We start from the raw sequence: 16,243 nt of genomic DNA on the forward strand, positions 1-16,243 counted from the left end.
TTTGCCTGCCTAGTGTCATCCCCAGGCAGTAAATTAGTAAATAGACCAATAAGAAAGAGTTCCAAACCTTTCTGCCAATAACAGCTCATTTTTAGTTTTCCACTGCCCACTTAGAAATCTCCCAGAAAATTCTTGCTTGAGAAATTGCTCTATGCCGAGATGCTATTTTTGACCATTTTAATTGAAAACATTCACAGTAAGGTACACTATATATACAAAAGTATGTGGACATCCCTTCAAATTAGTGGATTCAACTATTTCAGCCACACCCGTTGCTGACAAGTAAAACATAAAATTGATCACACAGCCATACAATCTCCATAGATAAACATTGGCAGTGGAATGGCCTTACTGAGAGCTCAGTGAATTTCAACATGGCACCTTCATAGGATGCCACCTTTCCAACAACTCTGTTCATCAAATATATGCCCCGCTGGAGCTGCCCTGGTCAACTGTAAGTGCTGTTAATGTGAAGTGGAACCGTCTAGGATCTACAATGGCTCAGTCGAGAAGTGGTAGGCCACACAAGCTCACTGAACGGGACCGCCGAATGCTGAAGCGAGTAAAAATCATCTGTCCTCAGTTGCAACACTCACTACAGAGTTCCAAACTTCTTCTGGAAGCAATGTCAGCACAATAACTGTTCGTCGGGAGCTTCATGAAATGGGTTTCCATGGCCGAGCAGCCACACATAAGCCTAAGATCACCATGCTCAATACCAAGCGTCGGCTGGAGTGGTGTAAAGCTCGCCGCTATTGGACTCTGGAGCAGTGGAAACGCTTTCTCTGGAGTGAGGAATCACGCTTCATCTAGCAGTCAGACGGACGAATCCAGGTTTGGCAGATGCCAGGAGGACCCTACCTGCGCCAATGCATAGTGCCAACTGTAAAGTTTGGTGGAGAAGGCATAATGGTCTGGGGATGTTTTTTCCTGGTTTGGGCTAGGCACCTTAGTTCCAGTGAAGGGAAATCTTGAAGATACAGTATACAATTACATTCTAGACTATTCTGTGCTTCCAACTTTGTGGCAACAGCTTGGGGAAGGACCTTTCCTGTTTCAGCATGACAATGCCCCCGTGCACAAAGCAAGGTCCATAAAGAAACGGCTTGTCAAGATCAGTGGGGAAGAACTTGACTAGCCTGCACAGAGCCCTGACCTCAACCCCATCAAACACCTTTGGGATGAATTGGAACGCCGACTGCAAGCCAGGCCTAATTGTCCCACATCTATGCCCGACCTCACTAATGCTCGTGGCTGAATGGAAGCAAGTCCCCACAGCAACATTCCAAAATCTAGTGGAAAGCCTTCCCAGAAGAGTGGAGGCTGTTAAAGCAGCAAAGGGGGACCAACTCTATATTAATGCCAATGATTTTGGAATGAGATGTTCAACGAGCAGGTGTCCACATAGTTTTGGTCATGTAGTGTACTTAATTGTTACCCCAAAATATTTTGGAGATAAAAACTGCTGCTCTGTGACCAAATATGTCTTAAAAAATGTTTATTTAACTAGGCAAGAACAAATTCTTATTTAGAATGACAGCCTACCAAAATGCATCCTGCGATGAATAAAATAAATAAAATGTTAAAACATATAGGACAAAACACACATCACGACAAGAGGCAACACAACACTACATAAAGAGAGACCTAAGACAACAATATAGCAAGGCAGCAACACATGACAACACAGCATGGTAGCAGCACAACATGACAACATGGCAGCAGCTCAACATGGTAGCAACACAACATGACAACAACATGGCAGCAGCTCAACTTGGTACAAACATTATTGGGCACAGACAACAGCACAAAGGGCAAGAAGGTCGAGACAACAATACATCAAGCAGCCACAACTGCCAGTGAGTGTCCATGATTGAGACTTTGAATGAAGAGATGGAGATAAAACTTTCCAGTTTGAGTGATGGTTGCAGCTCATTACACTCGCTAGCTGCAGCGAACTGAAAAGACAAGCGACCCAGCGATGTGTACTTTGGGGACCTTTTACAGAATGTGACTGACAGGTGTTGAATGTGGAGGATGAGGGCTGCAGTAAATATCTCAGATAGGGGGGAGTGAGGCCTAAGAGGGTTTTTTAAATAACCATCAACCAGTGGGTCTTGTGATGGGTAAACAGAGATTACCAGCTTACATAGGAGTATAGAATGCAGTGTAGTGTCCAATAAGGAGCATTGGTGGCAAATCTGATGGCCGAATGGTAAAGAACATCTAGCTACTCGAGAGCACCCTTACCTGCCGAACTATAAATTACAACTTTGTTATCTAGAATGGTCATCTGAATCAGGGTTAGTTTGGCAGCTGGGGTGAAAGAGGAGCGACTACGATAGAGGAAACCAAATCTAGATTTAACTTTAGTCTGCAGCTTTGATATGTGCTGAGAGAAGGACAGTGTGACCTCTAGCCATACTCCCAAATACTTGTATGAGGTGAGTACCTCAAGCTCTAAACCCTCAGAAGTAGTAGTCACCTGTGGGGAGAGGGGTATTCGTCTTACCAAACCACAACCTTTGTTTTGGAGGTGTTCAGAACAAGGTTAAGGGCAGAGAAAGCTTGTTGGACACTAAGAAAGCTTTGTTGTAGAGTGTTTAACACAAAATTCAGGTAGGGGCCAGCTGAGTATAAGACGATCATCTGCATATAAATGGATGAGAGGGCTTCTTACTGCCTGAGCTATGTTGTTGATGTAAATTGAGAAGAGCGGGTGCCTAGGATTGAGCCTTGGGGTACTCCCTTGGTGACAGGCAGTGGCTGAGACAGCAGATGTTCTGGCTTTATACACTGCACTCTGAGGTAGTTCGCAAACCAAGCCAAAGACCCCTCAGAGACACCAATACTCCTTAGCCGGCCCACAAGAATGGCATGGTCTACCGTATCAAATGCTTTGGTCAAGTCAATAAAAATAGCAGCACAACATTGCTTAGAATCAAGGGAAATGGTGACATCATTGAGGAACTTTAAGGTTGCAGTGACATACATAACCTGAGCAGAAACCAGATTGCCTACCAGAGAGAATACTATAGACAGCAAGAAAGATTTCCCAACACTTTTGATAAACAGGGCAAAATAGAAATAGGCATGTAACAGTTTGGATCAGCTTGATCTCCCCCTTTAAAGTCGCATTAGAAGAGATTAGTAAATGTTGGACGGGCAAGTAGGCATGGCTGAGTCAAATAGGAATCCTGACTTCATGAAGTGTTGATTAAAGAGCTCAGCCATGTGCTTCTTGTCAGTAACAACGACATCCTCAACATTAACAGACATGGGCAGCAAATTACACCCTATTACCTATGTAGTGCACCACTTTTGACCAGGGCCCAAAGGGCTGTAAGGGCACTGTGTAGGAAATAGGGTGCCATTTGGGACATAGCCTCTCGGTTTGTGCCCAGAGATTTAAAGACATCTACACTTTGATTTTAACATCTGAGCATAAATACCTATTTTAACAGACACTTTGAGCCAAAGTCACAGTTAGCAGCATATATATATATATATATATATATATATATATATATATATTCAGATAGTGCCTGGCCCAAGTAGGAATCGAGAGAGTGTTTCACAATGGGTCTTTGTAAAAGCACAGAGACCTTTTATAGTCCCACAGCCACGAGCCCTCAGAATGCATTGCTCTCTCACATGCACACAACTGGATGTCAGTGTTTTATGGCCAGTGTTCTCTCCCCTGCAGCAGATGCAACACCCTCACAACTATGTGCAGCAGGCCTGAACCAACCACGGAACAGCTGTGGTCTGACTAGTCGTTAAACATAGGCCTGTAGGAGTCGACTGTGGCAGAAGGCTGCCACACACACAGAGAGAGGGAGCTGCCTTCTTCAGGGGCTCAACCAGCTGGGCCTTTTCAATGTCAAAACCAGCTGACCCCACCTGTGTGAGGCGAGGTTGGTCTGTGACCCCACCTGTGTGTGTGAGACGCTAGTGTTTTGGAGATGGAGAGACCCCGCACCAGAGTCCTTTACAAAGACTGGCAAATATACAAGGGTATAGGCAGCGAACAGGTAAAGTGGTGTCCTCCATAGCTCATCACACAGAAGTGTGTGTGTGTGTGCGTCTTGGCTGGTCCTCTTTTTACTACCATGACAGCCAGCTCAGAAAACAATGCAATTTTTTCACATCACATTTTATTCACGGACCTTCAATCCTTGGACAGATCACATTCAAGAATATTAAATGCCCTCTAAAACCCAAGACAATGAAACACTTGAGAAATACACTGGTCATTTATCCATGTTAAAATCTATCATCAACACCAGTGAAGGCTGGTGGGAGGAGTTATAGGAGTACAGGCTCATTATAATGACTGGAATGGAAAGACCGGAACAGAGTCAAACATGTGGTTTCCATGTTTGATACCGTTCCAATTATTTCATTCTATCCTCCTATAGCTCCTCCCACCAGCCTCCACTGATCTACATATGCAAATACAATAGATTACATAGTACAAGTGTAATATATACTCTACTGCATGCACATAACATATGAATAGGGGTGGCAGGTAGCCTTGTGGTTAGAGCGTTAGACATGTAACCGAAAGGTTGCAAGATCAAAACCCCGAGCTGACAAGGTAAAAATCTGTCGTTCTGGCCCTGAACAAGGCAGTTAACCCACTGTTCCTAGGCCGTCACTGAAAATAATAATTTGTTCTTAACCGACTTACCTAGTTAAATAAAGGTAAAATAAAAAAAAATATGGGTGCGAGTTATATACAATTGATCATCAAAAATGTAGTCTTTTTCTATTTTATTTATTAGGTTCTGTCCAAAATGGCACACTATTCACTAGATAGGGCTCTACTCATATGGGCTGTGGTCTACTCTAGTTAATTATTTAGGGAACAGAGTGCCATTTCAGAGTTGTCCTATAGTGTTTTTGTGTGTGCGTTTTTTAAATCTACATATTAACACACGTAACCTTTTCACAGGGGAGTAAAGCACATTATACAATGTTGCCCTGTCATCCTAGTAAACCAGTAACCACCGTATCTATTATTTGTAAGCAAATTACCCTCTACTTCACCATAAATAGAGAATTACAAAAATATACCCTACTTCCAACAGAACTGCAGCGAGAAAAGCTTGGAGCATGGAATAAAAAAACGGAGCAAACTGTTCAAATAAGAAAAATATGGAAAGAGAGGAAAGAAAGATCAAATGAGTGGGGGAGAGAGGTAGTCTGTGTAACAGTCTGTTTTGATATCATTCCACTCCTTGCCACTCCTGTTATGCTTTGGCATACAGTAGGACAGTACAAGGAGTGGAATATAAAGACAAACAGACTGGTACCGAGGCTAGGAGAGAGGGAAGAGGCTGGTGTTGTGGTGAAGGACAGTAGAAAGGTCTGGAATGTCCTGGGACGGAACTTCTTAACAGGGTGGAGGTGATATGGTTAGGCTGGTGGGTCTCCTGGGATGGGTTTCCTTCCCTTTGTACCCCCAAATACAAATACTCCATTTTGAAGAGCAACAATGGAAGTTGTAGTTCTCACAAGAAATTTAGATTAGTAAACAACGTGTATTGACCAGCAAGGCAGTTAACTTTCTTCAAGTCCATGTTTAGTGTGTACATTCACAAGTACAACCCGTCCTCCCACAGGCTTAGGGTGTGTGTGTGTGTATGAGAAAGCAGACAGCTGTGCTACTTCTTCTTAGCATTGACACTCTTGCAGACCCAGTTCATTCCATCCTGAAAGGAAACAGAAATAATAAAATGTCACTTCCTGAAGTGAAAACATGACTTGACCCCAACCCTGTTGTAGATTGATGGGTTAGGGCTGGTGTCTCACCTGTACACCCTCTCCAGTGAGGGCGGAGCATGACTGGATCTGCCAGACACGGTCCCGGATAGTGTGCAGGTTGAGTCCCTCAGCAATCTCAGAAGCTGGGGCAGCAGTCAGCAGGTCTTGCTTGTTGGCAAAGATCAGCACTGGAACCCCACTCAGCTTCTCCTCATCCAACAGCTCAGCCAGCTCCTAGAACACAAACCAGCATGGGATCCCCAATATAAACATATGTATACGTTGAATGTGCACATTACACAGCCCACAAACATCACTGAAGAGAAAGAAAACTCACCTGTCCCGTCTCTTCGAATCTTTTTCTGTCCGCACTGTCGATGACGTAAATCTGAAATACGGTAGTATCTCCATTCAAAATTATTATTCACACACTACTGGTGGTGTGTGTGTATGTATATACACACACACACACACACACACACACACACACACACATATATAAATAAATATAAAAGTCATACCCCCATAAAGGAAGCTACGGTTGAGCCACTCACCAGCACATCAGTGTTCTCAAAGTAATTTCTCCAGTAGGGTCTGATCTTCCTCTGTCCCCCGATGTCCCACACATTCAGCTTAAAACCCTGAGACTGAACACTCTTTATGTTGAAGCCCTGGAGAGAGAGGGGGGGCTTGGGTTTAGAAGTGTTAGGGCTCCATTTTAACAAACCTAATGCAATGGTAAAACTAAGTGCAGGCAGCAAGGCTGGGTTTTTCGCTGAATAAACAAGCTGTAGGTGTGACGAGGGCTTGGCCACTCACTGGCCAATCAAGGCGTTCCATGGCTTAATACTGGATGAGTTTCTCTTAAGTTCTGTAGGTTATTGATGACTAACATACTCCTTCACGGAATCATGGCTCTCTCCAGAGATACCGTCACCGTCTATACAGCCAGCTGGGTTCTCAGTGCACCGCGCACAGGAATAAAGAACTCACCGGGATGAAGAAAGGCGGGGGTGAATGTTTCATGATTGGTCATGGTGTGATTGTGATAATGTACAGAAACTCAAGTCCTTTTGTTTACACAACCTAGAATACCCCACAATCAAAATGGTGACCGTATTACCTCCCAAGGGAATTCTCTTCGGTTATAGTCACAGCTGTGTATATTCCCCCTCAAGAAACTACACTGGACTTTGTTCAAACTGGAAACCACATATCCTGGAGACTGCATTTATTGTAGTTGGGAATTTTAACAAAGCAAATTTGAGGAAAACACTACCGAAGTTCTGTTAACAACTTGACTGTAGTACTCGGGCTGCTAAAAAAACAATTTTTTTTTAAATAATAAAAATAAAAAAACTCGACCACTGCTACGCCAACTTCCGGGATGCCTACAAGGCCCTCCCCCACCCCCGGGAAATCTGATCATGACTTAATTTTGTTCATCCCATCCTATAGGCAGAAACTCAAACAGGAAGTACCTTTGCTAAGGTCTTTTCAACGCTGGTCTGACCAATTGGAATCCAGGCTTCAAGGTTGTTTTGATCACGAGAACTGGGATATGTTCCTGGTAGCCTCTGAGAATAACATTGACATACATATACACTGAAACGGTGACCGAGATCATCAGGAAGTGTATGGCGGATGTTGTTTCCACTGTAACTATTAAAACCTACCCAAATCAGAATCTGTGGACACAAGGCAGCATTCGCACAACACTGAAAGTGCGAACCACTGCATTTAACCATGGCAAGATGACTGGGAATATGGTTGAATACAAACACTGTAGTTATTCCCTCTGTAAGGCAATCAAAACAGGCAAAACGTCAGTACAGAGACAAAGTCACAGTGCCACCGACGTGGCCCTCTTCCAAGGACTGTGGGCTCTCATTCTCTGTGGCTGACATGATTAAGACATTTAAATGTGTTAACCCTCGCAAGGCTGTCGGCCCAGACGGCATCCCTAGCCACGTCCTCAGAGCATGCGCAGACCAGCTGGCTGGAGGTAACTGAACTAAATGACTATCACCCCATAGGACTCACTTCTGTCGTCATAATCAAAATCAAATCAAATTTTATTTGTCACATACACATGGTTAGCAGATGTTAATGCGAGTGTAGCGAAATGCTTGTGCTTCCAGTTCCGACAATGCAGTAATAACCAACAAGTAATCTAACTAACATTTCCAAAACTAATATCTTATACACAGTGTAAGGGGATAAAGAATATGTACATAAAGATATGAATGAGTGATGGTGCAGAGCAGCATAGGCAAGATACAGTAGATGGTATCGAGTACAGTATATACATGAGATGAGTATGTAAACAAAGCGGCATAGTTAAAGTGGCTAGTGATACATGTATTACATAAAGATGCAGTAGATGATATAGAGTACAGTATATACGTATACATATGAGATGAATAATGTAGGGTATGTAAACATTATATTAGGTAGCATTGTTTAAAGTGGCTAGTGATATATTTTACATCCTTTCCCATCAATTCCCATTATTGAAGTGGCTGGAGTGGAGTCAGTGTGTTGGCAGCAGCCACTCAATGTTAGTGGTTGCTGTTTAACAGTCTGATGGCCTTGAGATAGAAGCTGTTTTTCAGTCTCTCGGTCCCAGCTTTGATGCACCTGTACTGACCTCGCCTTCTGGATGATAGCGGGGTGAACAGGCAGTGGCTCGGGTGGGTGTTATCCTTGATGATCTTTATGGCCTTCCTGTAACATTGGGTGGTGTAGGTGTCCTGGAGGGCAGGTAGTTTGTCCCCGGTGATACGTTGTGCAGACCTCACTACCCTCTGGAGAGCCTTACGGTTGTGGCCGGAGCAGTTGCCGTACCAGGCGGTGATACAGCCCGCCAGGATGCTCTCGATTGTGCATCTGTAGAAGTTTGTGAGTGTTTTTGGTGACAAGCCGAATTTCTTCAGCCTCCCGAGGTTGAAGAGGCGCTGCTGCGCCTTCTTCACGATGCTGTCTGTGTTAGTGGACCAATTTAGTTTGTCTGTGATGTGTATGCCGAGGAACTTAAAACTTACTACCCTCTCCACTACTGTTCCATCGATGTGGATAGGGGGGTGTTCCCTCTGCTGTTTCCTGAAGTCCACAATCATCTCCTTAGTTTTGTTGACGTTGAGTGTGAGGTTATTGTCCTGACACCACACTCCGAGGGCCCTCACCTCCTCCCTGTAGGCCGTCTCGTCGTTGTTGGTAATCAAGCCTACCACTGTTGTGTCGTCCGCAAACTTGATGATTGAGTTGGAGGCGTGCGTTGCCGCAAAGTCGTGGGTGAACAGGGAGTACAGGAGAGGGCTCAGAACGCACCCTTGTGGGGCCCCAGTGTTGAGGATCAGCGGGGTGGAGATGTTGTTGCCTACCCTCACCACCTGGGGGCGGCCCGTCAGGAAGTCCAGTACCCAGTTGCACAGGGCGGGGTCGAGACCCAGGGTCTCGAGCTTGATGACGAGCTTGGAGGGTACTATGGTGTTAAATGCCGAGCTGTCGTCGATGAACAGCATTCTCACATAGGTATTCCTCTTGTCCAGATGGGTTAGGGCAGTGTGCAGTGTGGTTGAGATTGCGTCGTCTGTGGACCTATTTGGGCGGTAAGCAAATTGGAGTGGGTCTAGGGTGTCAGGTAGGGTGGAGGTGATATGGTAGTGCATGAAGTGCTTTGAGAGACTAATCATAGATCATATTACCTCTACCTTACAAGCTACCCACTCCAATTTGCATACTGCCTAAATAGATCCACAGACGATGCAATCGCCATCGTACTGCCTTATCCCATCTGGACAAACTGAATACCTATGTAAGAATGCTGTTCATTGACTATAGCTCAGCCTTCAACAATAGTACCCTCCAAGCTCATCATTCAACTCGGGGCCCTGGGTCTGAACCCCGCCCTGTGCAACTGGGTACTGGACTTCCTGACGGTCCGCCCCCAGGTGGTGAAGGTAGGAAACAACACCTCCGCTTCGCTGATCCTCAACACAGGGGCCCCGCTCAGCCCCCTCCTGTACACCACAGCTGTCGTCTACAAACTTGGCGCTGGAAGAAATGGCAGCAGTTTTAATGTTTTTTTTCCGCGTTGTAACTTATTTTGTACATAATGTTTCTGCCACCGTATCTTACTGCAAAAATGAGCTTCTGGACAGCGATCACTCACCTCGGGTTAGAGAAAGATTTTTTCTTCAGCAAGCAGGAAGCACAGGATATACTGCGAACACCCGACAAGGCCAACATCCCTGTTATTGGCAAGAGAAAGAGATGCAGGGAAAGAGGACAGAGCGGGGTGCCTCGTAAGGATCCGGAGAAGGCGAGTGGGGAAGCTGCCGTTACCGTCAATATTACTCGCCAATGTACAATAAATTATACGAGGTACGATCACGAATATCCTACCAACGAGGCATCAAAAAACTGTAACATCTTATGTTTCACAGAATCGTGGCTGAATGAATGATGACTTGGATATTTAGCTAGTAGGATATATATCTGCTGCACCGGCTAGATAGAACAGCACACTCTGGTAAGACGAGGGGGGGGGGGGCGGTCTGTACATATTTGTAAACAACAGCTGGTGCACGAAATCTAAGGAGATACACTATAGACCACACTATTTTCCAAGAGTTTTCATCTATACTTTTTGTGGCTGTTTATTTATCACCACAGACGGACGCTGGCACTATGACCGCAGTATAAGGAAATAAGCAAACAGCTCACCCAGAGGTGGCGCTCCTAGAGGCCGGGGTCTTTAACTTCTTATGGCTGCATGGGCAGTATTGAGTAGCTTGGATGAAAAGGTGCCCATTGTAAATGGCCAGCTCCTCAGTCTCAGTTGCCAATATATGCATATTATTATTAGTAGTATTGGATAGAAAACACTAAAGTCTCCAAAACTGTCAAAATATTGTCTGTGAGTATAACAGAACTGATATTGCAGGTGAAACCCTGAGGAAAATAAAACCAGGAAGTGGCTTCTATTTTGAAAACTCCATGTTCCATAGCCTCCCTTTGCTCCATTTAAAAGGGATATCAACCAGATTCCTTTTCCTATCGCTTCCTCAAGGTGTCAGTCTTCAGACAGTTTCAGGCTTTTATTTTGAAAAATGAGCCAGAAAGATAACTCATGCGACCACCTGACGCAATGTTTTGCTCACGCAACAGAGTTTGGGCTGCCATTGCCTTTCCCTCTCCTACTGATAAAGACATTTGCGGTTGATATATTAAAAAAACAACCCGAGGATTGATTATAAAAAACGTTTGACATGTTTCTGTTGAGATTATGGAAACTATTTGGAATTTGTCTGCGTTGTCGTGACCGCCCTTTCCTGTGGATTTCTGAACATAACCCGCCAAACAAACAGAGGTATTTTGGATATAAAAATAATCTTTATGGAACAAAAGGAACATCTTTGTGTAACTGGGAGTCTCGTGAGTGAAAACATCCAAAGATCAAAGGTAAACGATTAATTTGATTGCTTTTTGCGACCAAGCTACTTGATGCTCAGTGTACATAATGTTTTGTCGAGCGATCGATAAACTTACAAACGCTTGGATTGCTTCTGCTGTAAAGCATATTTTCAAAATCTGACACGACAGGTGGATTAACAAAAGGCTAAACTGTGTTTTCCTATATTGCACTTGTCATTTCATGAATATAAATATTTTTAGTAATATTCATTGAATGTGGCGCTATGCAATTCAGCGGTTGTTGATGACGATTATCCCCTTAACGGGATTGCAGCCATAAGTTAATACAGGGAAACTTAAATCAATTTTACCTCATTTCTATCAACATGTTAAATGCACAACCAGAGGAATAAAAAAAAAAAAAAGTCTAGATCACCTGTACTCCACACACAGAGACGTGTACAAAGCTCTCCCCCACCCTCCATTTGGTAAATCTGACAACAATTCTATCCACCTGATTCCTGCTTAGAAGCTAAAATTAAAGCTGGAAGCACCAGTGACTATAAAAAGAAAAGTGGTCAGATGACGCAGATGCTAAACTACAGGACATGCAGTCCTGTAGTTTAGCATCTGCGTCATCTGACCACTATCACAGACTGGATTATGTTCCCTGATTCTTCCGATTGATGTGGTGTTCTCCTCTGCAGTCACTGGCTTCATCAATAAGTGCATCGATGATGTCCCCACAGTGACTGTACACACATACCCCAACCAGAAGCCATGGATTACAGGCAACATTCGCACTGAGCTAAGAGGTAGAGATGCCGCTTTCAAGGTGGGGGACTCTAACCCGGAAGATTATAAGAAATCCTGCTATGCCCTCCGACAAACCATCAAACAGGCAAAGCGCCAAAACAGGGCTAAGATTGAATTGTACTTCACCGGCTCAGACACTCGTCTTATTACAGACTACAAAAGGGAAGCACAGCCGCGAGCCGCCCAGTCACACTTGCCTACCAGACGAGCTAAATCACTTCTATGCTCGCCTCGATGCAAGCAACACTGAGGCATGCATGAGAGCATCAGCTGTTCTGGATGACTCTGATCACTCTCTCCGTAGCTGACGTGAGTAAGACCTTTAAATAGGTCAACATTCAGACGGATTACCAGGAAGTGTGCTCCAGGCGTGTGCTGACCAACTGGCAGGTGTCTTCACTGACATTTTCAACATGTCCCTGATTGAGTCTGTAATACCAACATGTTTCAAGCTGACCACCATAGTCCCTGTGCCCAAGAACACTAAAGGCAACCTGACTAAATGATGACAGACCCGTAGCACTTACGTCCGTAGCCATGAAGTGCTTTGAAAGGCTGGTAATGGCTCACATTAACACCATTATCCCAGAAACCCTAGACCCACTCTAACTTGCATACCGCCCAAACAGATCCACAGATGATGCAATCTCTATTGCACTCCACACTACCCTTTCCCACCTAGACAAAAGGAACCCCGTCATCAGAATGCTATTAATTGACTACAGCTCAGCGTTCAATACCATAGTACCCTCAAAGCTATAAACTAAGCTAAGGATCCTGGGACTAAACGGCTCCCTCTGCAACTGGATCCTGGACTTCCTGACGAGCCGTCCCCAGGTGGTGAGGGTAGGTAGCAACACATCTACCACGCTGATCCTCAACACTGGAGCCCCTCGGGGGTGCGTGCTCAGCCCCCTCCTGTACTCCCTCTACACCCACGACTGCGTGGCCAGGCATGACTCCAACAACATCATTAAGTTTGCCGATGACACAACAGTGGTAGGCCTGATCACCAACAATGATGAGACACCCTAGAGGTAGGTCAGAGACCTGGCCGGGTGGTGCCAGGACAACAACCTCTCCCTCAACGTAACCAAGAGTAAGGAGATAATTGTGGACTACAGGTAAAGGAGGACCGAGCACACTCCCATTGTCATCGACGGGGCTGTAGTGGAGCAGGTTGAGAGCTTGCTGCTACTCTCCGTTTACCATATACACCTTAACTATACATTCATGTACCTACTACCTCAATTAGCCCGACTAACCGGTGTCCCTGCACATTGGCTACCTGGACTATCTGCATTATGTCCCGCCACCTCCCTAACCCCTCTTTACACTGTTGCTACTACTCTGTTTACCATATATGCATAGTCACTTTAACCATACCAACATGTACATACTACCTCAATTAGCCCGACGAACCGGTGCCTGTATATAGCCTCACTACTGTTATAATTCACTGTCTTTTTACTGTTGTTTTTATTTCATTAATTGTCTATTGTTCACCTAATACTTATATTCTTTACTTAAACATTGCACTGTTGGTTAGGGTCTGTAAATAAGCATCTCTAAGGTCTACACCTGTTGTAATTCAGCACACGTGACAAAAAAAAGAAGCTTTTATTTGATTAATAGGCCTGATTACCAACAATGATGAGACAGCCTACAGGAAGGAGGTGAGGACCCTGGCAGACTGGTGCCAGGAAAATAACTTCTCCCTCTACGTCAACAAAACGAAGAAGCTGATCTTGGACTTCAGGAAACAGCAGATGGAGCACCCCAGTATCCACATCGACCCGACTGCAGTGGAGAAGGTGAAAAGCTTCACCGACAACCTGAAGTGGTCCAACCACACAGACAGTGTGGTGAAGGCGCAACAGCATCTCTTCAACCTCAGGAGGCCGAAGAAATGTAGCTTTGGCCCTAAGACCCTCACAAACTTTTACAGATGCACAATTGAGAGCATCCTGTCGGGCTGCATAAATGCCTTGTACGGCAACTGCACTGCCCGCAACCGCAGGGCTCTTCAGAGGGTGGTACCCATAACGCATCACAGGGGGCACACTGCCTGCCCTCCAGGACACCTACAGCACTCGATGTCACAGGAAGGCCAAAAAGATCATCAATGACATCAACCACCTGAGCCACTGCCTGTTCACCCCGCTACCATTCAGAAGGAGAGGACAGTATAGGTGCATCAAAGCTGGGACCGAGAGACTGAAAAACAGCTTCTATCCCAAGGCCATTAGTCTTAAATAGCCATCATTAACTGGCTATCACCCGGTTATGTAATTCTGCACCTTAGAGGCTGCTGCCTTAAGACATGGCCTCACTGGTCACTTTATTAATATTTACATACTGCTATACTCATTTCATATGTATATACTGTATTCTACTGTATTTTAGTCAATGGCACTCCGACATTGCTCATCCTAATATTTATATATTTCTTTATTCCATTCTTTGACTTTAGATGCGTGTGAATTGTTAGATATTACTGCACTGTAGCTAGGAACACAAGCAGTTCGCTACACCCTCAATAACATCTGCTAAATATGTGTATGTGACCAATATATTTGACTTGATAAATACCAATTCGACTGGGGACACAGAATATTCTCATCATAGTACAGTTTACAGTATTAAATAGCATAGGCTACAGTAATGAGTGATAGCAACAGAAAAAAAACCAACAAAAAAAAACACCCACTGTTTGATATTACTGCACTGTAGCTCAGGAACACATTACTGCACTTCTACAGTAAAAAATAATAATAATGCTAGGCTCCCCTAAAGGTGTGTGTTCCTCATTACCTGTGTGGGAGTGATGTGACTGATGTCCTCAGAGGCCAGTTGTTTCAGTAGCGTGGTCTTTCCTCCGTTGTCCAAACCCAACAACAAGATCCGAACCTCCTGATCAGGTGTGCTCTTTAGCTTTCGAAGGATTGACAGCAAACCCTGCAATATATCAAAACACAATCCATTATGGGTAATCCCGAGTCGTGACATGACCAACGGAGGAGCAACAGGAGCATACCTGCTATTTGCCAGAACCCTACCGTTATACTAGTTTACAAGGGTTCAGAACGCAATCATGGTTACATTAAAGGAAAATCCACCCAAAACCAGTAATAACTTTAATTTAAAGTGATGAATAACAATATGAAAACAATGTTTTTTTTTAGAACAAATGTTTCATTTTGGCGTTATAACAAGGTTGGTAGCAACATGGAAAATCGTGTTGAAAATCTGTTGCAGCTCAAATAGACTACAAATTCCACAACGCAATGCTCGCTCTATGGGCGGGCTAGCTAGCAAACACACAATAATACCAACAACAATATTAGCATGTAAAGTAACTAGTTAGCTGTAAAAAAAATATATATATATATAGCCTAAACAAACTGCACCATCAATTTAGGAGTCTACAGTCTCACCATATTCAACCTGCAGATAGAGGTGCCGCTAACATTCGCAACGGCAGATATACTTTTGAGGAAATGGGAAACGTTGCCCACGCTTCGTCAATGGGCCGTGTGGTGCATTCTGGGCGATTCTGGGACAAGGAGCACTCTCATTCAAGGAGTGAATGGGAGTCTTGGGCACGAGTTTAAAAACCCAACATGGAAAACAATTTTGTCAACAAGAAGCACAACATTACAAATATTTTCCGAGATAATTAACCTGCTATCTGTAATATCTTATAGCTTTGGAATCATAACATTACGCGACGAATAGTTTAGCAACCGCTTGACGCAGCATGTCAACGTCAACGCGATTGGTCGACAGTCTGCTGGGTGGGGCGTTATGTTCCTTAGTTAATTAGATTTCTATATCCTTTCTATAATATCTCTGGCAACGGCACGATGATATGCACCCTGAACTAAACAGGCAAACAAATAAGACAAATATTTTAGACGCTCCGTTAAATAAAAAAAATATCGGAATATCGGTAGGAATATCGCAAAAAGATTATCAATGGCTCATTCGAGAGAAGACATCGGCCAGTATTGAAATAATTTTCGCGATCTAAAAGTCTTATTAACTTCCAGTATTCCTATTAACTTCCAATGTAGTGAGAGCGACTATCACAGTGCCACGTCAAACAGGCCGGATTTCTGCCTGCTTGAATGCCAATAACTTACATACACAAACTTGAAATGACCCGAGGAATCGATAGAACAGCACTCGGAGACGCACAAAAACAATATAACATTCAAAATGGGTGAATCTTTCCTTT

The 16,243-nt window shown here is 44.1% G+C and overlaps 1 protein-coding gene across 3 annotated transcripts in view; it reads right to left on the reverse strand.

Moving 5' to 3' along the window:
- Positions 1–4,137: 4,137 nt before the first annotated feature.
- LOC135512105 (ADP-ribosylation factor-like protein 3) overlaps positions 4,138–16,243 on the reverse strand; it is a 29,529-nt gene continuing 17,423 nt past the window's right edge. The window contains exons 2-8 of one of the 3 annotated variants that reach the window (XM_064933771.1): positions 14,818–14,961; positions 7,446–7,567; positions 7,251–7,346; positions 6,324–6,440; positions 6,107–6,157; positions 5,818–6,003; positions 4,138–5,717 (exon numbers count right to left, since the gene is read on the reverse strand). In XM_064933771.1, the coding sequence (XP_064789843.1) occupies positions 5,670–5,717; positions 5,818–6,003; positions 6,107–6,157; positions 6,324–6,440; positions 7,251–7,346; positions 7,446–7,517 (570 nt within the window). In that variant the 5' untranslated portion in view covers positions 7,518–7,567; positions 14,818–14,961 and the 3' untranslated portion in view covers positions 4,138–5,669. Of the gene's footprint in view, positions 5,718–5,817; positions 6,004–6,106; positions 6,158–6,323; positions 6,441–7,250; positions 7,347–7,445; positions 7,568–14,817; positions 14,962–15,440; positions 15,550–16,243 lie in introns of those variants that run through there. The other 2 variants (XM_064933774.1, XM_064933773.1) reach the window with 2 other exon arrangements.

The sequence above is a fragment of the Oncorhynchus masou genome, chromosome 24 (assembly GCF_036934945.1).
Source record: "Oncorhynchus masou masou isolate Uvic2021 chromosome 24, UVic_Omas_1.1, whole genome shotgun sequence".
In the NCBI taxonomy this organism is placed as follows: domain Eukaryota; kingdom Metazoa; phylum Chordata; class Actinopteri; order Salmoniformes; family Salmonidae; genus Oncorhynchus; species Oncorhynchus masou.